This window comes from Athene noctua, chromosome 3 (assembly GCF_965140245.1).
Source record: "Athene noctua chromosome 3, bAthNoc1.hap1.1, whole genome shotgun sequence".
Taxonomy (NCBI): Eukaryota; Metazoa; Chordata; class Aves; order Strigiformes; family Strigidae; genus Athene; species Athene noctua.
Window position 1 is genome coordinate 78691663 of NC_134039.1, and position 27528 is coordinate 78719190.

The window sequence follows — 27528 nt, forward strand, 5'->3', positions numbered from 1 at the left end:
CGATGTGGTTCTGTAATCAAAGCTGTAAACTTCTTTCAGGTTACACAAACTAAACTAGTTCTACTTTCAGTGGTTTTGTAATTATTACACACTCAAATGGGGAACTATCTAATTAACTGCTAGATTTAAAATGGAAAATAAACCTTAAATACAGTCTTTACATTAATTTTCTGGATCCTGGGCATACTCTAAAGGGACTGGGAGGAATGCATTTCTATCTAAAATTCCATGACATGCAAGGAAACTTTGAACTGTAATTCTGATAACACCAAGAAATTATAGTGTGAAGTGCTTTAACTAGTTTAAAATCTCAAAAATGTATTAATCCACTTCACACAACACACAGTTAAGCCATGGAAATTCTTGACCTGGGCTGTTGTAAATGCTAAAATTGTTTATAGTTTCAAGGGGCAAAGTGATAAGAACAAAATAAAGAAATCCTTAAAAGGCTATTAAATTTAGAGACACAGCCTCTAGCTCATCAGGTTCCTGAAATCCACATTACAGAAGGCTTAGAGAGTATTCTGGGGAATTATTACTATCTGATTGACCTAACCCTATTATCTTCTCCTATTATGGAGAATCCCTATTGTGGAAACCCCATATTATGTGTTTGCTTTGGCTGTGGTTGGAGACAGAATATTTCCCTCCTAGTCACATGTGGATAAAATTGCAGCCACAACTTGAGTCTTGAGAAGAAAAATGAAGATGCAAGACATGAAATGCTGCCACTCCCTTCTCACCTGGACCATGCTCTGTGGCTACTAATGGGGCCTCACTAACCCATCCTCCTCCCACTCTGTCTCCTCTCCTCAAAGCTTTTGTGGCCTCCCTGGGTGAGTGGAAGTATTTGCAAACAGCATCATTTCACGCTAATTGAATCCATCTTCTGTAACAGCATTTCAACCTCTAATTCCTTCTAAAAACCTTTGTTTTGAAATAACTTGTCCATATTTGATCTTTTAAGTGAACACCAGAAACACCCATCAGCAATTTCCAGTAGAGATGGAAGAGGGAAAGTGAGTGGATTATCAGCACTCAGGTAGCACCTGCTGTCTGTCTGGGCTTAATGCATGACAAGATTTGGATACAGCTTTGTGGTTCTTGACCTCAGAGCACAAGTTCATTTGCTTAAAGACATGTCAACGTAAATATAGTTGGATTTGTTTGAACACCAAATCACCTGGTGCATCAGGCTCTATGTAGAGCAGCCTCAGAAGGGGATTCAAAGATAATTGAAAGTAACTTCAGGATGTTTTGACTCCAAGCATACTTGGCCAGTCCCACCTGAACCAGCTCGTAGCAGGTGCCTGGTGGATGCTCTCCGCTGAAATGGCCAAACTGCAGCACGTCCAGCCACATCTCCTCCCATCTTATGCAGTAAATGTCAGTAAGAGAGAGGTGACATGCATACAAATTACAAATGCAAAAGTGAAAATACTGTTCCAAAAGTAACAAAAATAAGCAGTATTTTGTTCAATTAAATTAACGGGGGGGGGGGACGACCGTTGTGACCACCTACCATGCTAAAATTTAATCTGTTCCCAGTTAATATTCTTTTATTCTTTGCCTCTCTCTTTATACTAGCAAAAGGAGGTCTAGTCCACACCACTGATCCTAGGTGTCCTGTCAATCTAAATAAATGATAGTTTATTCATTGCATCAACACAATAGCATCATTATCCTCAGTGTTAGCATCAGGAATAAAGTTCAGTGGAATTTTGCATCGGGGAAGAGGAATAATGAAAGTTTTATGTTTCTGAGGCTCCAGTGGAATATCAATGAGAATCAGTATATCATTTTTTGCTCAAGCCACAAAAAACTGCACTCTTCTTACCAAGACAGAGATCAGAGATCACATTGATATCATTTACTTCATCCCTGTCAGAACAGAGGACTTTAGAGGATGACCTGTGGACTGAAGGTATTAATGAAAAGACCCAGGCACACTGAAATGGAAAGCAGGGTTTGCTTTCTTTTCTTTATTATGTAAAATGAGAATTACCAAAATGTAACAATTTCTGCAAAATGTACTGCAAATTTTAATTTGGTTCATTGTTTCACACTCTGCATTTCTTTGAACTTTGAGTGATTTAAAACAGGACCATTTTTCACCTGAATTCAGGAAACATTCTCCACTGGCACCAAACTGCCATGCCTGCACAATGAGTTTAATGAATTGCTTACGCAGTTTGTGTAGCCTCAGTGTAAGTTTGGTTTATGTAAAGGACACATTAAAAATTGGAATGTTTTGGGTAAAAAGGCAGGGCAATTTCCACTTACCCTCCCAAACCCAATGATATTATTCATTCTCAGCAGTTCTGCCAGTTATTCTGCTAATTTCCCTCCAAAAGAATGCTCCTTCGGGTGCAATATTCAAGTGTATATGTATGTCAACTGCCACACAGGCTTCCAAATGCCCACATTGATCCAAGATACCATGAGTCACTGTTGACAGATGAGGAACATTCACACAAAACCCCCACAGAAAGTTAAAGGAGAACTCACATTTTTCCTTGATGGTCACACATATTGTGGTCAATGGTATACTCCAGAGATTTGTCAAAAAAACACTTGAAAATAATATTTTAAAATTGCAATTCACCTAAAATTGAACAGGACACTGATTCAGTGTTTCCAAATTAAAGCAACACTGGGTGGTTCCAAATAAATTCTGAAGAGCCAGATTTCAGCTGATAGAAACTGGTATAACTCTTTCTCTATTGCTTTCAGTAAATCCAAATTAATTTACAGCAGATGTGGATATAACTTAAAGTCTTAAACTGAAGTGTACTAAGTATGTCTCTAAAACTTCTTATCATCTAGCAGGATTGTGATTAAATCTGGAATAAACTAACATTGCAATAAAGTTTCTACATGTTTATAGTGTTTGAAGACCAAGTAATACCCAAGAAAAACATTACAAAGCAGCATCATGATGTTCTGTTGCAGACTACATTCATACTTCTAAAATAGCTGGGAAAATGACTCCTTATCCTGATGATGAAGAGGTTTCCTATTGACACATACATATTGGAAAATCTTCAAAAATGGATCTCTCACAGTCTTGAAATCAGTGAATCCTGAGCCTCCATGGAGCAATACCAATCGGTGTACAACTAATGCACTACTTTTCCAACGTTTTCAGAAGTTATTGTAACCATTTCTGTTTCCTGTACCACTGCATACATATTCAGGATAAAGTATGTTCTTGTCTTTTATTTTTTCCTTAAGCAAATGTAATTCCAGCAGCAGCGGACGTGGCTTCTAATATAATGGCAAACACTTGCATTTATTTCTAGTTAGTCTAATTATGAAAGGCATCAGGGTAGATGTGTTTTCCTTTTGTAGACACTAATACTAATTTGACCTACTGGGGAAACAATTTCAAAATGTCAACATTTGCATGCCTGAACCCTGCTATGAACTAAAAGGATTCGTGTACAGAGGTCCTGCCTCAAGCTGTGACACACTACTTACCTCCTCAGAGGGAGTTAACACATTAATTTGAACAAATGAAATGAGAACAGCCAACTCTCCACGGTGGTCAGAGGAAAAGTACCCTGACCATAGTGGCTGACTGCAGCTGAAGTGGCATATTGCTTAATTAAACTGTAGTACGACAGCTGAATAAGTGCATAAACACCCCACAGAAGAGGTCTTCAAACTTGAAGGTATATACGAATGTAGTACCCAGTTCCCTAAAAGAAAAATTGCTGTTGCCCTTTTTAGAAGTATAAACTTTGAGATTTAAGACAATAATTTACACATTTGCTGTATATGCTCGTTTCTGCAGATGTATATTCCAGAGAGCACTCCTGAGATTCAGATGCTAACAAGTTTGATCACAAATCTGGTAGAAAGGTCCACAAGTTGAGGAAGCCTGCATCTGCTCCACTGCTTAGTTTAACCAGTTCATGACCCCTGAGGTCTAATCCAAAGCCAAGCAAAGGCAGGGGGATTTTACTGATTGTGGTGAAAACTGAATCAAGCCAATGGATTAAGGGTATGGTTCCTATAGGACTTGTGTTTTCAGGAACTTCCTCCAAAACATTTACCCTTATAACCTCAGAAACATTTTTTAAAAAGTATGCACTTTAAGCTAAAACACAGGGTCCCAATGGATGTCACTAGGTAATACTCTTATGCACAGTGGTCTAAATACATTTCTTATCTTGTGATTAAATGTTCAATCCAACATGCGTTGCAATGATGTCGGTAGTGAAAATATAAGCAGTGGGAGTTTTCTATTTTGCCTTAGTCTAGCTCATGTGAGTTGAGAGTAGGTTTTGGGAGGTAGGATTTGGTGTTGGTTGATGCATTTCATATGACTGTCCTACTATCCCCCATGTTATTGGAGAACTCTGTTTCAGAATAATGCTAAAATAATGGATGATATGCTCTACATCTATCTTGGATATCTGATCTGAGCCTAAGCTTTAGCTATGTCATGAAGCGGTTTGCCTAAAATAAGTGTTATATAGGTCAGTGGAAGTGCCCCTAAGGATCTCCAGGAAGAGATCAAGTGTGCCTAAATTTAAGAACTTAAATTAAATGAATCAAATCCCATTTCATTCTGCAAAAGAGATACCAACATTAAACTGGATTGAAGTATTTTAATTGTAGGTATTCATTAATTGCCATAACATACATTAATTTGTATAGTTTTCAGATGCTATCCTTACTTTGTTCAGTGTGCAGGATGGACAGAACATCACATTTATCTTTCTTTTTGAGCTTTTTTAGTGTTTGCCCCAATGACTACATAGCCTTCAAATGCTGGTCTGGAAGAGAGAATTATTAAATTGCTTTTCATCTTTCCTTTAGCAAAAATCTGAGCCAGAAACTTGACTGAATGGAATAGAAGCCGTTATGATTCTTTATTTATGCAGACACAGGAAGAAATAAGACAAAAGTACCATAAAATGTTAGGCATTTGATTTGACTCAAGCCCTGACCTTTGAGAATACTTAGCATGATGAGTTACATGATTTTAAACTACAATGCCACACTCTGCCAAGTGCAGAAATGCGCCTGTGGATTCACAGGGAGGGTAGCTAGACAGAAATTAAAAACTGTGAGCTCTCAGTGACCATCTAGCATGCAGCACCCAGGAACGATAAAGCAGCAAGATATCCAAGAGAGGAGTACCTTAATCTTTTTGTCCCATTCCTCACTCATCACACAGATATTAGATTCTGCAATAAATGATGCAGCACCTCTGATCTCACCTTGCTGCTTTACCCAGCCCCGTCCTTTGCATCAAGGGAGACAGAAGTCCCTTAGAAATAACAGACAAAAACTGTGTAATCAAATGTTGCATGGGACTGCTGCAGTTCCCGTATGAAATGGGCTGCTGGATCCTCCAGTCATGTGAGGAGTGGAAGGCTCTCTCTCTGAAATTCAGACCCAGTGGTAGTGGTAGCCCAGGCTTCATTCCACAGATTTGTATCCAGAAGTGACTGTGTTGGCAAAAAATTCCAAATAGAAAGAAGCAGGATGCTCAGCATGTAGATTTTCAGTTCAAAGTATTAAAGGTTATGAGAAACTAAACCCATTGATTTATCACAGGAAGTACCAGCACATTTGATTAGTTCAAATAATAAGGAATTTACTATGAAGTGTATGACTTTTTTTAGTCTTAAAACTTAGTGCACACACATCTCCTACTGAAGTCTACAACATTCAACTCCTGATTTAGCTTATATACACTAAAATGTTTCTGAAAATCAGGAATATGGACTGGTTTATAATTAAGTGAACATACTCCACATTTTACTGTGGAGTAAAAGCAAAGGCAAATGGACAACCTGTAGTTTCCTCACATCCGAAACCTCTGTATCTGCATGTACATCCTAATTCCTGTATAATCCTGAGTGGTTTACCTCTTAAAATAAACAGACTCTACCTTATGTCCTTACTGGATTACTGTGAGTAGGATGTTTACATAAAGGATATAGCTAAGTATTCACTGAACATAACAAGAGTGCAATTCATTCCATGCATTACAGTCCATTATAATTTGGTGGCTATATTTAAATAAACCACATTTAACTATGCCAGCAATTACTATCTAATGTTAATACTCTAAGTGTGTCCAACCCTTCCCCTCCAGAGTTTGATTCACTGAAATGTTTATCTGCACTACCACTACCCATGGAGTATAAATATGAAGATAAGCAATTTGTGTGAGAGAAAGTAAGCATAATTTATTGTCCAGGTGTATTAGAGACCAATTTAGTAAACATTATTTCATATTATTCGTATTATTTATATTATAAAATTAATAATGAATAATATGAATAATATATCCACATTATTCATTATTCATATTATTTTCACAGCTAATAATACTAATTACACTGTGCTTTTTCCTTCATGCAAAGATCTAGCTGCAACTCTAATAAATAATAGAACCTGAGTCTCATTCTCGGTAATTTTTTTTAGGCAATGCAGAAGGGTTTCAAAATGGAAATAAATGTTTTAAAGCTTCTTTGTAATATCCTAATTGTGGAATATCTCCATGACATGAAGCAAAAAATCCTGAAGTTGTGCTTGACCTGAACCATGGGGAATCACAATGCTGAGTGCCATTTTAGGCTGACACAGCATCACAAGACAAGAATTTACTGTACCTGAGCAAGTAACGTCTATGGAAAAAAGAGATGGCTAAGACTTGATCTAATTGTTGTCTTCAATTACCTATTGTGGGATTATAAATAAGAGAGACCCAGACTCTTGCCACAAGTGAACAGTGAAAAGACAAGAGGTAACATGCACAAGTTGCAACAGGGAAATACTGACTGGGGTATAAGGAAAAAGGTCTTGACTGGAACGATAATCACAGAGGTTATGGCGTCTCCATCCCTGGAAATCTTCAAAACTTGACGGACTCAGACATAAGAAGCCCTGACCTAATTCTACATATAGTCTTGATTTGAACAGGCAGTTGAATTAGTACCTTCCAATCATATTTTTTCTTCCTATGAATAAAGTATACTGATTTAGCTTTGATTAATTAGGACCTAACAAAAAATAATAGGGAATTACAGGCACATTCCTCCTGTTATTAAAAACAAAAAAAAACCCCCAAACTCATTAATCTCTCTTAAAGCTGATTTTTCCTGAGGTATTCCTGAGGGAAAGAATTTCCTTACTGTAAGCAACAGCAGAAAGCAACCAAACGGGCAACAGGTGATATGGCACATCGTGATCCTTGTAGAGCTGTTGAGGGATACAGTGGAGGGTAGCTACTCCTGCTTCTGCATTCTGCATTACTGGGCAAATGAGGATCCACAGCTTTCACCAAAAGAGAAAGGACTGAAATAACAAATGTTGTATTGTAGCCTATGCATGTCAGATATGTCAGATACAGGAATTCAGATGTAGTTTCAGTCAGGTTCTCAAATAGCATAAGTAAATATATTGCAATAAAGCTATGTAGATGTTCCTTTACTAATCATGTTTTCATTTGTCATCCTCTCATATATTCTCAACACAATCTTTTTTTTAAGTAACAACATTTACAAATCATGCAAACATCAACAGGTAATAGTTGTTCCGGATTGATATTTTCTGCAGAATAGTACTCCATTTCTTTTATCTAAATTTAGTCTTCAGGTAGAAAGAACACATCACTATTACTGCTGTTTGCTTTATTTCATTACCACAATAAAGGTACCTGTGAAAATTTTTCATGAGACAGTGTAGTAAATATCAGATAAAGGGGGAATAGGTAAACACCACCTTAATGGTGATTAAGTAACATTCTCAGCACACTGCACAAATTTCAGTCCTTTCAACATCGTCATTCTCCAAATCTCCCTTGAGCTGCTGGACAGCATGTGCGCCACAGCCATAAAGGGCACAGTGAGACTTGACAAACACAACTAGTCTGTTTTGCAGAAGAATAGTCTGGAAGAAACAGTGAAGGTACTTACTGAGTTCAGAATGAAAAAAAAAAAACAAAACAAAACAAAACAAACCAACCCTGTGCTAACACTGTAATGTGTTATGGCTATTTAAGAAACAAGGGAATGTTGATATAGAAAGACAAAAGAACTGCAGCGTTAAGAGTAACTCATTTTCCTTTTATGGCCTGTTACTGCATGGCTGAACATTGCCACTAACTTTGTGTTTTCAGAACATACTGAATTTAAGAAGACTCTTTTGTTCCATTTGCAGCCCACATGCTGACACAGCATCTCATCTCCTATTGTTCTAACTTAACTATTATCTGATACATTTGATGTGCTGAAGGATAAAAAGCACAAAGATTCCAGTTACCTTAGAGATAGCAAAAGAAGAATTACTTAACAAAAGAACAGCTGAGAAGAGGATGTTTCTGGCAGTTGAACTCCGGTGTGTGTGTTAGACCCACAAATGTGAGTTCAGACCCTGTAAACCAGGAGTCTTTGTTGGGGCTCTGCTGTGCGCTGAATGATCTCACCCTCTCCTGACTCCCACACACAGAGGTACACAGGGAAGAGCAGGCTCAACCAGTCTTAAATTCCTTTGACAGCTCAGACTCCAGATCGACTCTGTAGCAGTGGGGAAGAAGCATGGCTCATAGCAACAGTTAGAGAGAGATGTTTTGAAGAAGACGATTTATTCAAGGTTAACAAATGCTTCTACCATCATTTTCCATGGGTGTTAGTTCTGGTGATGAGCAAACAGTGCAATGGAAAAACTGGCTGCTAAGAAACCTTTTAAAAGCCTGCAGCACCTGATAAGGTACAGTGCTAGGCAAAAAAGAAGATTGGTTCCCATATAGTTGCCCTGAAGATTATTGAAAGACAGCTGCTCCTCAAAGTCTGAGACCTTATAGCCCCAGCCATTAAAACTCAGCTATTTTATCTGGGATAGACATAACCAAGCTGTGCTTCATCAGTATTGCACTGGCTTGACTTGTATCATCAATCTGGAGAAGCTCTCAAAAAGTCTTGTTCTATCAAACTAATTAAAACAGACAAAAAAAAAAAAAAAAAAAAAAAAGTTGTGCTGTTTAATTTCCCCATGTAATCACGGGGACTAAGTTCCATGGGTGTGGCAAAAAAAGTGAAGTAGATGACCTGATCAAAATCAAAATTTGTGATTTCTTCTTGGAAAACCAAATAGGGCATGGGCTAACATCATCATCAGATCACAGCAGAAACTAGGCATCTCCATGGTTCTTCAAGTGATCTACTAAAAAGGAAATTTCAATGAATATATGCTATAAAAAGCAAATTGCTAGAGAGTAGAAGTTCTTTTAGAAAAACAAAATTGTACTGTGGTTCCAGGAAAGACGAGCATTCTTAGTTGGGTTCATGAACAAAGGATATCAAATGAAGGCAGGAGGAAATGAAGCCTGACTCCACATGATGTGTGCCAACTGTGGTTTCATAAACCCAAAAAATCTTGGAATGCTTTGAGTACGTAATATTTTTAGAGCTCTAATAAGGCACACCTGAGCTCCTCTTTACCACATTTAAAGATATGTGCCACAGAAGCTAGATTTTGCTATGCATTTTTGCCTATTCTGGTAACCTGTAATTAATAAGCACTCATGTGGAGGAGAGCAGAACACTCAGTTGCCTGTTCAGATTCCTCCAAATTACTCCCACATACTTTTCTAAAGTGCACAACATATAGTAATGTTCTTGAATTCTTAAGTCATTTGGCTAAGCGAAGATGACACTGCTATGTCTGCCTTGTTGAAATCAAATATCCTTCTATCTCCTACAGATGTTCTTCCTCAGTTTCTTGACTTACTGAAGTGTCTGTCTAGACCAGCTGTCTTCCTTCAGCATTTCCACAATTCTGAGCCAGTGTGAGAAACAAACCTGTCTCTCCCATTAATAAGATTTATTTTCATTTTACCTAAGAAGTGCAATAAGAGAAAACTGTAAGAATTAAGCTCCTCCATACAAAATATACTAGCTAGAATGACCTTACTGTCCACCCTACTATTCATGTATTGATATCAAAAGTCATACTGCATGCAGAGAAGTCAAAATGAGCTATGACAGCATGAAGGTACTGAGGGAATGTTGGTTTCATTCCATCCAGTTTGGGTGCAGGAAGAAGTGATTGTTACCCAGAAGCCAGATGCAGTCAGATGCAGTCCCAACAGCTGCCAGGATAACTGGATCTCATATGTACAGTATATGTGAACCAGACATGGAATATATGTTGCTAATCACTTGGAAAAATCATGTGCCAAATAATTGTAGTAGCACAATAGTAGAAGAAAGCATGGAATCAAAATACACACTGGGTGGTATTAAAACACAGGAGAACTAGAAAAAAGTTCAAATACTTCATTTTACAGGGAATCCAGTTACATTTTGATTAAAAATAATAATCATCTAAAATTATACTAAAATTAAATACTGTCTGCTTTTAAGTCAAGGAATTTAGTTTGTATGTCATCCAGGAGTCAGTATACGAGTACAGAACATATGTAATTATTCTGTCCCAGTCAGAAATTGGGCTGGCACTTTCTGTACTAGCTGATCTATAATCTTTATGATAATTTTCTGCTAGAGTGTATTGCAGTACTGATCTTTAAATACTCGCACTGGTTGCCTACTAAGGTCACGTTATTGCTGACTTTACCTAATGGGAGGCTACAGAAGGGGCTGATGCAAAACTCTCCATGAAGTGCCCAGTGACAGGACAAGAGGCAACACAGAAATTTTGATTAGAAATCAGGACAAACTTCTTCAGCATGAAGGTGGTCAAACACTGGCACAGAGGCCCAGAGAGACTGTAGAATTTCCAACCTGAAAATACTCAAAAGGTGCCTGGATAGATCCCTGAGCAACATGATTTAGCATGCCCTGCTTGGACCAAGGGTTGGACGTTAAACTAGATGACTTTCTGAAGTCCCTCCCAACCTAAATTACTCTGTGATTCTGTAATAACTGACACATCTTCCCACTGTCACCATCTATGAGGAGAAAGCCAAAGGCTTAGGGTGATATGGACTTCACTGTCCATTAGCTGTCTTTTTAACAACTAATGTAGTTTTCACACAGACATTCAAACTTTTGTTTTTGATATATCCTACCACTTCTACAGCAGTCTACATGGTAAACTTCTAAAGTAGGAAGGCACAAGCATGATGATGAGTTAGGGTTTTCTGTCATGGCACTTAGGCACCTAAAACAGAATCAGTGAGCTAGCAAAGCAAGCAAAAATATCCAAGATAATGGCAGTGTATGTGTACTATGTATCATGCAGGTGAGAGTAGAAATCCAAAGGCTTATCCAGTCCCTCTAAAAGCGAGATCTTGTAGTTCAGGGAAAACTATTGTAACTTGTTAGAATTAGAAACTCAGATGAAATTAAACCTATATCTTTCCTCAGTTTTCTATCAGTGAAAACTTCGGTACTTTTGCTGTTGCTGTTGTTGAAATAAAGAGATCTCAGGAGCACAAGAACACTGTGGGGGTGGATACAGAGAAAGTGGCAACCATAGACATAACTTCAAGCAAGCAGGTTCAAACTTTAATGACCTGTGTAGGAAGATAAATGAGACTTCAAGAGAAAACAGCACTGTTAGCATTAGGATGTTGTTAGGTGCGGAAGGCAAGCACTCTCAGTGCTGATGAATTGGTAGCTGACAAAGAGCTACATCTCACAATGATAACTGCGTCAAGCCATGATATATTTTTCCTGCTAGTTTTTGTCTTTCATCACATCCATTTGAGAGAATACTTAATGAATATCGTGTTCTGTTTGAAATCAGAGACGAAAACCAACAAGCACACTATTGCCACTTATCAATCACATTATTTTATCTCTCAATTACCCTTAATTTAATAATTGTATAATTTTCACTTCTGTTTTAACTTTAAGGGCCTCTACTGCAAATACTGTATTTTTGCAGGTGGTTTAGGTTACCAGTAATTTTCAGTAAGAGTTCTTTTCCATCTTTCCTTTTTTTTTTTTTTTTTTTTCTTTTCTTCTGAAAGCTCTTCTCTCTACCATTATTTTGTCTAATCATCAGCCTTCCTGGAAATATTAATCATTATGTCTACCAGACTTTCAGAAAAATCTGCGTCAGGTTTCTTCAAATTGCTTCTCTGTTTATTTTAGCCACAGTCTGAATAAAATTATTTGAATAAACAGGTCTGAAGTATATCCTGAATTGTACAGTTGGGATATGAACCCAAAATCCAACATAATTCCTGGCATTATAGTAATAGTATTTAGTAGAAAGAAAGAATTGTATTAAATTGTAAGTGCATGTGGAAAGGAATTCTCTACAGCTAGCTATATTTTCCATAGTAAAATACATTTTATTATCCTTTATTTCTTATACAGAAAAGCATGAGTCTAATCTGCTAAGAACTATGAGAGTTTTGTGACAGCATTTTTTGGTTGATCATATACTCCATCATTTGCATGTCATTTAGAACTAGTCAGCTGAAAATATGGACTTAATGCCACCATGATGTGAAATTTAGTGACATCATGTTACACAGAAGAAGAAACAAAGTTAAGACAATAGACTAACTATTCTTAAAAATCTAATGTCAAACCCAACCTAAATACTGCAGTGCTTTGTGGGACATGGCACTTCAATGGCTAAATTACCTACATCCAACTTATCTGAACACAGAAGAGAGACCACAGTTTTGAAGCTCCAGTGTGAAGTTACTAAACTCTCTCATTTCATAGAATCAGAGAATCATAATATCATCTAGGTTGGAAAAGACCGTGAAGATCACCTAGTCCAACTATTAACCAGACACTGACAGTTCCCAGCTACACCAGATCCCTCAGCACTATGTCAGCTCTACTCCTAAACACCTCCAGGGATGGGGACTCCACCATCTCCCTGGGCAGCCCATTCCAATGCCCAACAACCCCTTCTGGAAAGAAATGCTTCCTAATATCCAGTCTAAACCTTCCCTGGCGCAACTTGAGGCCATTCCCTCTTGTCCTATCGCTTGTTACTTGGTTAAAGAGACTCATCCCCAGCTCTCTGCACCCTCCTGTCAGGGAGCTGTAGAGGGCGATGAGGTCTCCCCTCAGCCTCCTCTTCTCCAGACTAAACCCCCCCAGTTCCCTCAGCCGCTCCTCGTACGACCTGTGCTCCAGACCCTGCACCAGCTTCGTTGCCCTTCTCTGGACACGCTCGAGTCATTCAATGTCCTTTTTGTAGTGAGGGGCCCAAAACTGAACACAGGAATCGAGGGGCAGCCTCAGCAGTGCCGAGCACAGGGGTCAGATCCCTTCCCTGTCCCTGCTGGCCACGCTATTGCTGACACAAGCCAGGATACCCCTGGCCTTCTTGGCCACCTGGGCACACATTTACCATCATTTCTTTGCAACATGTGGCATGAAGCCCTCAGTGTAAGCCTATCACAGATGGAAGGACATCACCTTGATGAACAAGCACTTGTGGTCCTTACCCTTTCTCTATTTCAGATGCCCAAGAGAGTTTCCACATTACTGAATTTAGTTTTCATTTGGTCCTGTATCCAGCAAAGTGCCTGATCTATAACTTTGTATTCTGAAGACTCATATATATTTATATCTCCTCAGGGACAGAAGGTGTTAATGAGAGTACAGTTGAAGTTCTAGGAGCTCACAAACTTACGTAATTATTTTGGTGGTTCAGGGAACACACAAGGACATTTCAAGATATCACTAGATTAATATGGTTCGGCATGGGAAGTGCTTTGACTACTGGTCTGTGTTTCTGCAAGTGTCTCAGCTTGTTCTGTACAAGGGGTGAGCTGGATGGAGCTGTGGCAAGGGCACCCACACTTATTAATAGGCTTTAACTATTGCCTATAATTAAAAACCAACTGTCCTGATATATGTCTCATAAAGTAACAGCTACCAAACATCTGGCACTAACAGCTCACACACATTATTTACTGTTTCAAATTTTACAGGTTTAGAAAACAAAAGGGTTGGTTAGGTAAACAAAAGCAGTGTAAGAAATAGGCCAATATATTCTGAATAACAACAGCATAAAACCAGTTTAGTTGAATTACAGAATAGCTTTGTTTTGCTCATTGAGCGCTATTGATTTTTTGGCATGGAAAAAGAAAAAAAAAAAAGAACAGATGGTGAAAGAAATAAATTAAGCTGCTGGTGATAGAATACAATATCACACTGAATTATAAAGAATGATGAACACAAATCCCTTTAAACAGGCACTTACACTCAGTATAAGAGGTTCATATGGTTGAAGTTCATATCTGATTATTTTGGTTTATTTTCTAGTTATTACAGTTTTTCCTTTCAGTACAAACTCCAATATTAATTCAAAACAGAAATCCAAGACAATGTACAAGAGATGCAAAGGTTCCTTTTTCACTGTGTTCAACCATAAAACAGAGCTTCTAGTAATGTTCTAAAATGTATAGCATTGTGAAACCAATCAAACAAAAACTTCATACTTTTCTTTCTTAATAGTCCTTATTCCTTATTGCAGATTTGAAGGAGTGTGTGTATGGCCAAAGCCTTGACTATATTTTAACAACTCTTCCAGTTTTAACAAAAATATGTTCTCTCTCCTCTCAGGATCTTGCTTTGTTTATCCCCTTAGACTTTAAGTATAATAAGCTGCTATTGTTAAAAAGCAATGCATTTAAGAAAAAAAAAAAATGTATTCATGTAAGTGAATGGCGAAGAACTGCTGTGCAAGATAACCCTGTTTTCAGAAGCAAAATTACAATGCCAGATTTTGGGCCGGTAAAGTGATTGAATTTCTCTTCATTTCAGTAGAGATGTATGACTTCTTAGGAGTTCTCAGTTTGACTCCAGTAATAACACTTCCCATTTTTAATGTGATCTAATTAGCATTTGGGTTACAAGCACATTATCAAATGTGGCAGAGATGTTTCTTTTTCAGATATTGAAAATTATTTTCCCTTACAATGCTCTAGTCTTTCTGTAACAATGTTGCCCCAAATCACAGTGCCATGGTAAACAGTAGTATCAGTGTAATTGCTTCAAGAGAATTGTAACTCTGTCCTAAGTTAGTGAACAGAAATCCCCTATAATGGCTATGGTTATCTTCCATTATTAATAATATCATCCTTCAGCCTCCAGACATGGTTTGATAGCACTAGTTTCATTTAGCAGTTAAAGCATTAAGAAGTTTAATCTGGGTTTGAGGTACAAATCATGGTTTGGGACTCAATGTCTGTCGATAGGCTTTGCTAGCCCTGACCATTAGCCAATACTTACTTCATCAGACCCTGTATGACTGGAATCATTTTCAAAACTCTGGGCCTAGCATGCCTTTCTCCAGACAGAATATTTTCTCTATAGCAGAGCCCTACAGGAGACAGCACTCCTTATTCTTGAACAATGTGTATGTCAAAAGCATGCTGACAACTGCATTAGCCATCTTAGCAAGCTCAGAGATGGTCTTTGATCACATTTTGTAGATGCATTAAATGGAGTTGGCATAATGCCATACACTTCTTGGGAGTTTTGTAGTCACAGAGAATAGTTAGCTTTGGCTTACTAAATATTGTAATCTACCTGTATATGTTTGCTACCAAGCATGACAGACTGACATTTAGGGTCATTTTCATGAAAAAAAATATGTTGTTTACTGCGTATTCAGGATCTTAACAGCAGCTTGAATGAATCCTATATCAATCTGCTTTCCCAGACCACTGCAATATGCAGGTTTCTTCTGGCAGCTCTGTCTGGAATCCCTCTGACCTTCATACTCATCTTGTTTGTCCAGCAAACAAGCAAATAGCCACACATCCGTAACAGTCATCCATGCTGGGAAGCTCCTCTAAGAAAGGTAGCATGATTAAATAGGTGACATTTAGGTTATGCAGTGCAAACACTTTTAACCTCAGTACATGCCTGGTGCCACTGGACTCCTGATTGACCAAATATGACCTTGGGCCAAACCTACGATGGAAATAGAAATAACCACCCATATTCTAAGGAAAAATGTGCCAAATTCATTGGGGTCATTATCAGCACCTGTTTGCACGACACAATTACAGCTTGAGGTGTAGGTGACCACTGTCATGAACAATTAAGAAATTTCTGCACTGAATAAACCTTGCAAAATCTTCAGTCCTTGAGTTAGAAAGCATCTCATATCGGAGAGCTCTGACAGTTAGATATCAAAATCTGTTTGGTCTCATTCCTCTTAGACTCTGTCAGGGTACTGTGCACCATCCCAGGAAAATGTTGGACGACATTAGTGTCTTTCCAGATCTCTCTGATAAAGACAGCACGATGATCTCACCGAAAGATTCTCAGGTAAATAATCAAGACGACAAGACAGAAAATTCTTACTTGAGACACAAATAGACTCTCAGGACAAGAGAGATGATCAGGCCTCTGTTCCAGTGGAGTGAACTGACATGTCCTGCTTCTTCAGGACAGTGAAAACCACTATGCTAGGTAAAAGAAACTACTACATAAGAAAAAAGATCGGGTAATATGTGTCCAAGTCTAAAAAGTTTGGCCTGGATTTCTGGCAAAAGGTTCAATATTTTTTTTCTTCTGATTTGCTTCTCTAACTCTCTAGTATCCAGGAGACATTATAATACAACGTGTTTGCAATATTTTCTATCTTACCTTATATATATTAAAAAATACACATGCATATATACACTAGAAAGTACAGAGACTACCTTGACATCTGATTAAAGGTTATCTTATGAACTATGGGCGTGATTTAAAAAATGCATAGTGTGGGGCAGAGATAAGAACACAACTTTTAACAGATGCATGAGCAATATTATTTTGATTGGGCTTGTCTCTCTTAAAACACAGTACTTTCAAAGGTGTTAAACATCCAACACTTCTGCTGACTAGCTGCCTTTGAAAAAATTGAGGTTCAGAGCTGCTTTAGAAATATCAAAGGGTTTAGATAAAACTGAATACGGTTTGAAATCAGTCAATCAAAGAATCTAAAAATTCATTATCACTTTGTCCTGGTTTTGCTTAGAAGAACTGAAAAAAGAGCTGCAGAGGTAAAATGGCAGAAAACAAAACCTAGCAATAATTGTCAACAAGTTGGGCATGTTCAGGTGTAAAGGAACATTGGTAACTTCTCACCTTCTTCCATAACATGGGTTGGATCATGATGGTGGTAGGGAGAATATAAAAAGGGAGGAGCTGGTACAGACATACTCTGGAACAGAACTGCGTAAGGATTCAGCTCCTGTTCCTGTCTGAAATGCCCTTGTAATCTGTTGCTAGGCTTGAAATGATTTAGAGTAAATGTTTTCCATGCCGCCTTTTGCTAAGATTCACAGTTATGTTTGGTTTGGAAAAGCCCAATATACTGATACTGTCTTACGATTACAAAAGGGAATTTAAAGACATTATTTACTGAAAATACATAAATATAGAAATTCTCAGTGTTTCTTTTACTTCTTTATATCTCAGCTGTTTCTTTGCAGCTGTCAATTTCAGTAGCATCTGCCAAAACTCCTTATTTTTACTCCTCAAAACCAAAATTAATTAATGCTTTTTTTTTCTTTTCTTTTTTCTTTTTTATTTTTTCCCCATTCAAAACTTGGATATTTCAGGACTGGTGTGGTTGTGTCCTTTTCCCGTGTCTCCCAAAGAGCCACAGTATGACCTTGGCATGACTACTTATCCTATGATGTCTCAGTTCCCTGCCTACCTTAGGGCTGGCTTGTTAAATGGATTGTCAGGTTTTTCACACAGAAATACTGTTTTGCATTGTACAGTGGCATCCAGTCCTCATGAGAAGATTTAAATACAAATAACAGTACAAAAGTATGGTAATGAATGGAAAAATGACCAAAGCAAAATTAATATAAACTCTAAAAGGTACAACAAGCACTCAGAGCATTGTCTTCCCATAAGTCAATAAATTTTCTCCTCATACTCATCTACGTCTGCTTATAATATTATCTGTTTTGTGCTAGAGAGGTCTCCAAACTATTGCCTTGGCAACCAATAAACATTAATTCATGTGAGATTTTCCTCTTGAAATACTTTCTATATTGGAAATGTTATGTAGGAGGTAAATTTCACTGGAACTGGAAAAGATGTGCTGATGATTTGATTCACATTTTTTTCTGGATTTTGCATCAAAACACAGTCCTGGATATTTCTTACGTGAGAACAAAACTCACTATCAGTTTAACGGAATTGGCTCCCATGGGCATGCCTGGACTGTCCAGAAGACTTGCAGCACCCTGAGCAGTCTAACAAAAGACACAATACCGTTCCCTCAAGGCCCAGAGTAGTTTGTGTAACACCAGGTACTATGCTGGTTTATGTTACTATTCTTAATTCTCAGTTATCACACACATTTAACAGCTGTTTCAAAGGACCAAACCAAGGATTGCATTTAGCTGGTAAGCACCTGTGCAAAAATTGGCCCTTGCATCATTTCTGTATGTTCCTGCATGTTAAAGCACTTTCCAGCTTGCATAGCAAGATCTAGTACTGTTGATGTACCACTTAAAAGATTTTGTCAGAAATCCCGAGCAAGCAAATAATGTCGCACCTTGGCCTGTCCCCTCAGGTAAGGCCAGCTGTTGGGGCTGAGCTCAGAAAGAGAACTAGTGTTGTGACACCAGCTATAACCAAAGACTGTGGTCTGGTCTGTAGGCCACTGAAATCAGTAGGGAGATTCTCACTGAATTTAACAGGCATTAGGACTGCACCTCCATAGAGCAAGACCAAGGACTTGAATTACACCCAGAATCTCATATGGACCAAGGCAGTAGCAAGTGGGCACAACTGGTTTAAAGGACTGATCAAAGTCCACTGATGTCTTTCCAAACGCTTTGAACAAGTGTCACAGAAGAGCAGTCATCCAAGAGGAAGGTGACAGAGGTTTCGGATGACTGTGGTCAGGCCCACATCCTAATGCCGTTGTGCACTGCACACTTGAAAGTCGAGTTACGTGGAGAGTATTTTATTCATAAGCACAAACATATTGGAGCATTTTTCAGTGTGAAATAACACATTGCTTGGGTCTCTGAAGACACGATGTGAACCGTAATGTGTGTTATTTCAAAATAATACATAGCTTGTCTCTTATTATTACTTTAATAATCTGTATTTGAATGAATCAACAATGGCATTGCGTACTTACATCAAGGAAAGACCAACTCCAGCTAAGGAGAAATTCTGGTTTTGTATTCCTTACGGAAAATAAAGGAAACCTTTTGTAAATAAGGACCATTGTTCCCGACTTACCTCCTGAAGAAAGGTTAAACCTCTCAGAATGAGTAGATGGTTTCCTTAACATTGAAACACAACATGGGATTAAGTTTTCAGAAATGTTTTCTATGCCTCGCAACATTCATATATTCATCTATGCCAGAGCCTAGGGGACTGCACAGCTTGTTTTGGAAAACAGTCATTCTTCTTGTGTGACACCTGGAAGTCCCCTGATAATCTACAGTGTTCCAGTTGACTGATATAACAAACTACACCTGAAACCACCAATTAAAAAATTTTAAAAAACAGAAAAAGAGGAGAACGCATGAAGAGTTTCAGCACCAATCAGAATGGAAATGAAACTGTTTCTCCTCAACAGCAATGAGACAAACATGTCTTTTCATATTGAAATGAATGTATGTAACAAACCTGAATAATTTTTCAGCCTTTACATCTAGAGAACTGCATAACATGAAAATGACATGTAAGAGAGAAATTTTGAAAACAAAAATTGTCAGTCTCTGAATTTTACATGTAGTGGAATAATGACTTAAAGAATATTTAAAACCAAGAGAAAATTATCAAAGTGGCCTTTTTTAACTAAAAATACCTTTTATTCCTCCCTCTGAAAGGAACAGGCTTCTAAAATCATTCACTTCTCAGTTGCAAAAGTAATGCGATCAGAAAGGTATCTTTCAAGTGACTAAATCTCTGGCATTTGTGAAAATGGGCTGGATATACTGTTAAGGAATTGTTCAAAGTTTTTTTTCTTTTAAATATATTTAAAATTTTATTGCTTTCTTACCAGAAAGCAAGACTAAGGCTTTTTTCTTAGTACTCAGACGTTTGTTTGAGCCTTGAACTAAATACTTCTGTTACTTTTCAGCTGTACTGCTTGTTCTGAAAAGACCAGATAGAATCCGATTGAGCGAAAACATAGTCCTTGCCTCCAAAAAACATGCAATGTCAATGGAAAATCAAACAACTGTACAAAAAGTAATTACAGATTGGAAGCCGAGGCACAGAGATATCATCTGACGTCACATAAAAAGTTTGTGTGAGATCCTGGAACTGAAGATCATCTATCAATTCAGAGTTTTAGCCGCAAGACCAATCTTTCTGACATTATTAACATCCTTGAAACATGAAGGCAAACACATAACTTATCCATGTTTTAAAAGCTTTATTCTTTGAAAGTAGAGCAAAAGTTCTGTTAAGCAAACTATAACCATTAATACTATTTTTTTAAAAATAATGTGTTAAATTATATTAAAGAATTAGGCACCAATTTTTAATGCTGGTTTTGCTGCAATAGATGTTGAGGACTATGTTTTGACATTAACACATAGCTGTATGTGTCAAGATGGTTTGGAGCTTTACAACTCACATAGCAGCTTTACAAAGCACTGTTTTTCTGGGACAACACAGTTTCATAGCAGGAATAAGTAAAGCTGAGAAAAGCAAGGAATTTTTTTGTCCCAAGGGAAATTACAATATTCCAACATCTGTTTTCAAATTAAGACAAACAGTCAAAATGTTGAACTTTTCACAGAATGACAACTTAGAAAAAAATTAAATGCAGGAATGTATAAATTTGCTTTTGATCATTTTATCTATTTTATCTGTTCTGGTCTGGGTGTCCAGCTTTCTTAGGCTATGATGGGGAAAAACAATGCATGTACTCCACAGCCCAGACATGGCCAACTCCTATTCCCAAATCAAGGAGCCTGGAAACACTTCTGAGTGTGCCTTGTCTTACATGGCATGCTCTGACATTGAACTGTGTCTTATACAAAGGATAAACAAGCCTCATCCCTCATTCAGACCAGGATTTGAGAGCAGGCTGTATGTTCTATGCTGTCCTGCTATCATATAAGCCTCATGCTGATTTCTGAGGCACTTGGAGATGTGAATGGGAGTTATGGTCCTGTGCAGGACAGAATGGGGGAGAAAGCAGCAAAAGCACACGAAGCTCCTATAAACCTTGCTGTTACCCGGAACACACGGAGGTTAATGTCAGAAGAATATATTATGTGTCTTAGATCAGCACAACAATCCAAAGTAATGTTTTCATTTGGATAGAACTGCTGGAAACTTTTGATTAAATGGAAACTTCCTTTTTCATTGACAATTCATTTTGATGGAAAACGCCTGCCTAAGCCTTGTAATACACTACCAGACAGTGCCATAAGGCAAATTCTCTGTTTATGCATGAGAATGGTCATCAGCCAGGTTGCTTCAGTGCTTTGCCACTGCAGCTCAGCCCTGACTTACATGCCAGCTCAAACCTGGGGTGCCAGTTGTGGTGGTGAACACTATGAACTGGTCAGTCACTCATTTCACACACGCCACAGATCAATTTCTGTATGATAGTGCTTTTTCTTTTACCACATATGCTGAACTGCATTTGACCTGGTGGTGAAAGGTTTCATTTACCATTACAGTCACTTCAGCTGTGCAGTCTCTAGCCTGTACGCTGATTTATGGATGGATGGATTTGCATATGGCAAACATCCACACAGCTTTATAAGTTTGCATTTATGCCAATAAATGTAAAGCAAGGGCTATGATACTAGTATGAGTAATGTTTTTATTAGAAATAGCTCTGTTTGGAGTTTTTGTTGTTGTTGTGGGGTTTTGTTTTGTACTGTACTGTTTTTTCAAATGCACATAAGGATAAAATTCCATTCCATTTCCAGTTTAAGACACAGGGACACTGCTAAAAAACCCAACCCTTTATTTCTTCTGATTTCTTCTTCTCTGTTATTTTTTTCTTACAACTTTTCCTTAGCAGGTATGCATGGGAATCATCTTGTCCCTGAGTGCAGGAATGAGCACGAATCCCAACACTGATGGAGAAATCTCTAGGCTGATTTTGGAGATGGGAACATAAGAACAGCAATATCCAGCCAGACTGAAACCCAGTATTATGCAGTGACCGCTGATGACCAGCCATGGATGATTAAGGAAAGAACATGAGAGCAGGAGAAGACATAGTTCCTGATAGCCCTTATGTCAGAGCTGAAGAAAATTGTGCTAATCTTTTTGGTATGGGTTTTTTAAGCTTGGGTTGGGTTGAGTTAGATTTGGGGGTTTATTAGTTGGTTTTGTTTGAGGGTTTTTTTTTATAGTATTTCACCTCCTCCATATCTAGCCTAATTAACTGACTGCTGCAGAAGGCCCATGTTTAAGTAGTTTCAATATCAACACTGCTAACACCCTGTACAAATGCTAAAAGCTAATGTCCTGGTTTTCAGAAAGTTTTACAGTGAGCAAGCTGTCATTCTTTCCACAATGTACGCGTGTATCTTCAATTAATGTTAACACTGTCTTGATGAAACATCATGACAAATATTCATTCATTCTTTGTTTCCGGTATGAGCAAAGAAGAAAAGATCCACCTCCCACCCACATTCTGTAACAGATTTAGGAATGCAAGACCTTTCATGCTTAAATCATCCGCTATGCAACGCAAACGTTTATACCCACTGAAATGCAAAACACATCATTCATTATTTTGAAACTTAATTTTGAATTAGACGTTTATGTGGAGAAAAAGTTAAAAATAACTTGCAGCAAGGTGTGGTGAAATTTTGCACTGTTTATGGATCTGGTCCAAGTATGGGTGTGTAAACAGCTTCATATTTGTATACATTATGTAGGTATATGCATCCATTTACTATCTAAGGATACTTTCAGAATTCAGAGAGTTTGGGAAGTTTCTTCTCTCAGCTTCGCTTCACAGAGGGATAGGCTGAGCTTACTCAGACCCAAAAAATCCCTTTGGAAGAGCAGTAAGGTGGGAGGAAGCTTCTGGTCTCAGTAAAACAAAGCAGGGAAAGGAGTTTACCATGTTGTATTTACACTCCATATACCCTGACACTGGCTGGCAATTTTCCATAGATGTCTGATATCTGCATGTCCTTATCACTTGAACAGGCTCAGAGGCTTTCTTACAGTAAGAGGCCTTCTTTATATATGAACCTGTTGCATATATGTTAATATATAATGCAATTTCTACCTTTCAACATCATTCTTGGCCAGCAGTAAAGAAGTGTTAGGATGCCTCTGTTCCAAGACATCATAGACTTGTTTACTCATGAGATACTCTGTGGGCTGTTCTCTGGCTGCTAACATAGTTTAAGAAACAGCTCCAGTGAATTAAATTGATGCCCCTTACAGCCTACTGAAGGACTTCACAGCCAACTGCACCAGAAATCAGAAGTAGTACAAATGTGTTTCCTATTCGATTTTATGCCACAAATGGTTTCCACTCCTATTTTTAATAGAAAACATTCTTTTTGCTTCCTTCTTTAAATCTATACCTATCATAAAATGTAAAAAATTTTATTGCCCCATCACCCTCTAGTGCATTTGAGACTTTCTGCGTTTTCTTAACATGTGACATAGGCCACAATAAATTTTAGGATAATAGAAGTGTCTGCACAAGTGCCTACATCTAGGTGGCTGCAATTTGAGATTCCTCTTGCTGTTTTGCAAAGAGCACTGAGAGCCCATTGACAAGATGTCTGGGGTGAGGGAGCACATGGCCCCATGCTCGCTGTCCCACTTTGTCAGACAGATGTTTGAAAAGGAGCAGGGATTCCTTGCTCTCCTGCTAGCGTTAGCAGCTATTTGGAGTGGCAGGAAAGCAGCTCTGGAGTCTCCAGCTGTGGGGAGATCTCCTGGGCCCTCTCCAATGAGCTCATGCGAGAAGCAGGCAGTAGCAACTTTCACTCTAAGTGCCTGGAGCCATAGCTACAGAAAATAAGTAATACTCCAGTAAGGGATAAACATTTCCATAATGCTGTACCCTTTTTTGATAGGTACGGGAATCGTTACTGAAACAGAACAACTGCATTATGGGAGCCCTATTCCAAAATTGCAGTATTACTTATCTAAAGTTACCGTGCTTGAATCAGTGGAACTGCTTCAGGGCTGATTTGTGTCTAATGTGTGCTCTATGTTACAATCACACAGATGGACTTCTGAATGGAAGGTTTTAACGGAAAGACCTGATAACAGCGAAAATGGGAGAGGGAATGGGTAAGATACGACATGCCTTTGCTCAAGAATTCAGTTTAAACTTGCTTGGACATTCAAAAATAATCTGATCAAATTTTATATTGATAGTTAAAAGGACTCAAAGATCCAGCAGACTCAGCGAGAGTCTTTCGTAGTGACTTCAGCTGACGTATCCTGCTGGACATGAGGATGCAGTGAAGCACGGCAAGGCACTGGTGGTAGAGTACAGTGAAGCCATGGGATAAGCAGGATCAAGAGGGATTATTACTGAATGAAAACTATCATTTGGGAACAGAACAGTATTTTGAACAGGTTTTGCCTCATTTCTTCCCATTAACCGGGCAGAGCTCAAAAATTTAAAGTGATCCTTACAATTGCTTGGTTTGTTGGTTTATTATTTCGTAAGCGAAGAAGAACTTGTATAACCTCCCAAAAGGGCACTTCATGCTGCGAGTGGCATGTACAGTGAAGTCAATGGGACTACTTGTGTGAGTAGGAGTTTGTAAAATCAAACCTTTTTTTTGTTTTTAATCTCCTGGTAAATACAAGACAAATCACGTTTCATTACGGAATATTAGTGTGATTGAGCAAATCCCAGGGCTTTTGAATAACTGCCCTTTATAAGTTCAGTGAATGAAATTGCATTTAACTCTTGTCTCTGTGAGTTCTTTTCAGCACAGTGTAACCAGATCAAAGTGCGCAGAAGCTTTTTGAGAAAGAAAATGTGGGCTGCAAATGATTATAGGGGTGACACAAGACATTTACTGAATTACGAAGCTTGAATGAAATACATCATGGTATTCTGAGGTAAATAGATGGAAACTACAAAACAATATCAGGGGAAATTATATTGGTAAACTACAGCAACAGTCCCATGTTATCTCATGATTAAGGGGTAGGTACATAATCCACGTCACCTTTGGAGGTGAACTTTACTTTGGAAATATTTTCTAGTCCTTGTGCCTGCCTAATCACAGTTTTTGGAACCGTTTCAGGCATAAATGGCTTAGTAAATCTTTCTCTCTCCATATATACACATGCCAATTCTATCTAAGCAGACACGAGGTACAATAAAACATGCAGAAAATTGTCTGGCTCAGAGCCTATTAAGATTTTTATTTTACTCTGTGTTCCTCATTTTTCTACTGTTTACTTTCACTTTTTAGCCTTTTTGGATGCATGAAGAACTGTATCTTTTGAAGAATACGTTTCGTTTTAAACTAAAACATTCACCCATTCTACCTAGTTGAGCATGTACTGAAGCACAACAGCAGAGCAGAATAGTGAAACGCTGAGCAGTTTGTAAGGAAGATTAAAGTAACGATTATTTGGGGGGCCTCCTGGGTCAGGTACTGACATACTTCAGAATAATATTAAGATCCTTTTCTTTCAATCCCATCACACTTGTCTGCCAGACTTTCAGTGAAGAAGGTCTACATCTTCTTACTGCTTAGATCTCGTGCTTTTATTTCTTTCCTTTTTTTTTTTTTTTTTTTTTTTTTTTTGGCGGGGGAGGAGGGAGGGTGTCTTTTTTAGCTTATCTTTCTTTTGAAATATTAAAAGAAGTAGAAAATGTATAGTAGTGGGAGACCTGATATTGCTTTTCAAGATTCATTTTTCCCCAAGTGGTCGTTATTACAGCAGATCTGTTTAAGGCATGGGAGTTTCCATACCTGTGAATAGGTTAAAGTTTTATGGTGCTGCTTTTCACAGCACTTTGAAATGCAATGATCTTTGCCAGGAGGTAGTTAGAGAATTATTTACATCTCTCCGTTCCTACCTCAGCTGACCATTCACATGCAAATAGGAGCTTTGACAGCTTCTCCACACATTTATGAAACCCAGTGATCTGCCCATTTTTCAACTCAGAATGAAAGCTATGACAATGCCTTAAAATAAAGCCCTGACAGACACTAGACTAGTTTCTTACTCTGCAATACTGAATATGGAAAAAAAGATAATCTAACTTTCTTGGAATGGAAAATTTGGGGAGCACAGTGAATGCATTTTGGTGACAAAATAAGTACTGTTTTCTTAGAGACCAGTTGGGGGAGAGTAGTTTTACAAACTGTTTGAAAGGCAGAGCTGACTTAAGCTCTTGCTTTTTCCTCCCTTGGTCACTTAGAACCCAACAAAGTAACTCAGGCCCTCAAAATCCCTTCTTTTTAGAGTAGGTTCACATCACTGCACCATGGGCACACCATGACATCAGGGGAGGAAAATCAATAGCAGACACTTAAGCGGACCCTGCCTGTTAAACCCCATGTTTGAAGAAACTTGACTTGTACTACTGAGCACTTGCTCACAGCATGTACTCAGTCATCAGTGGGTCCCAGAGAACTTCACCTCTGCATAGAACAGGTTCATGGTCCACCCTGCACATGCAAGCAATTGCCTCTTAAACCCTGGTGTCCGAGAGACCTGACTGAGTGGTCCAGCTCAGGACAATATTGTGTTGTCATGGTGATTATCAAAAATCATTGCTATTCTAGCCACTCGCCATTTGTTATTTTAAAGGAAAACTTAAGACCTAAAGTCTCCTTTTCTGTCTTATAACCACAAACAAGTGCCCATTTCCTAGTCTAAAAAAGTTGTATTTCACCTCTCCTCACGTAATTTACATACATTGATCACTTCCATATGTCTGGCGTAAGGTAAAATAGTTTCTGTGCCTAGTAGTGGGGGTAAACCTACAGTGAAACAAAATTCAGCATTTGTTATTTTCTTACATGCTGATAGAAAAAGTTTTTAAGGGTGGCAGCTATAAGAAATGACCTTAAAAAAAGGCTGTTTGGTCTCAGCTATGGAAACTGTGTTCAAAAAACTAGAAGTTGCACTGCTCAGTCTTGTCGTCAGTCCCTTTGGTGCAATGTCAATTAGCAGTATCAGTGGTCTAAACATGCACCACTGCAGTCACAGCCATTTAATGAAGTTACACTTGATTTACACCAGAATAATTGATGATAGCTTAAAATTTCTACTGTAGAATAATAATACCCATGAGACTTGATACTGCTTTCTCTGAAGACAAATGACAAAGTCTCTTTACTCCAGTAAACAGAACGTTTTATGTTGGTTTCTGTTGGCCTGTTTTGCCAGCTTGAAGAATTGGACTTAACATTTCTAGCACCAGCAAAACTGTCAGAAAACAATGTAGCACGTGATCAAGTAAGACACCGTAGTCTAACAAGTCAAACTAAAAGCTTGTGCCTGAAGTACAAAGGTACACCAAAATCGTACAAAATCTCATATTTGCTCTGTATTTCTTAATTAACGGCATGAAAACCAGTATTTTATTACAGAAGAAGGATGTTATTCAAAGCAGTCATTACATCATGTAAGTGGCATGAGGAAGTATAAAAGC

At 38.2% G+C, this 27528-nt stretch overlaps 1 protein-coding gene across 2 annotated transcripts in view; it reads right to left on the minus strand.

Annotated features, from left to right (window-relative positions):
- SEMA3A (semaphorin 3A) overlaps positions 1–27528 on the minus strand; it is a 171146-nt gene that overhangs the window by 132749 nt on the left and 10869 nt on the right. The window contains exon 2 of one of the 2 annotated variants that reach the window (XM_074903439.1): positions 7088–7215. The exons of the other annotated variant lie outside the window; for it this stretch is intronic. Within the exon in view, the coding sequence (XP_074759540.1) occupies positions 7088–7215 (128 nt within the window). The remainder of the gene's footprint in view (positions 1–7087; positions 7216–27528) is intronic. 2 annotated transcript variants of the gene reach the window in all.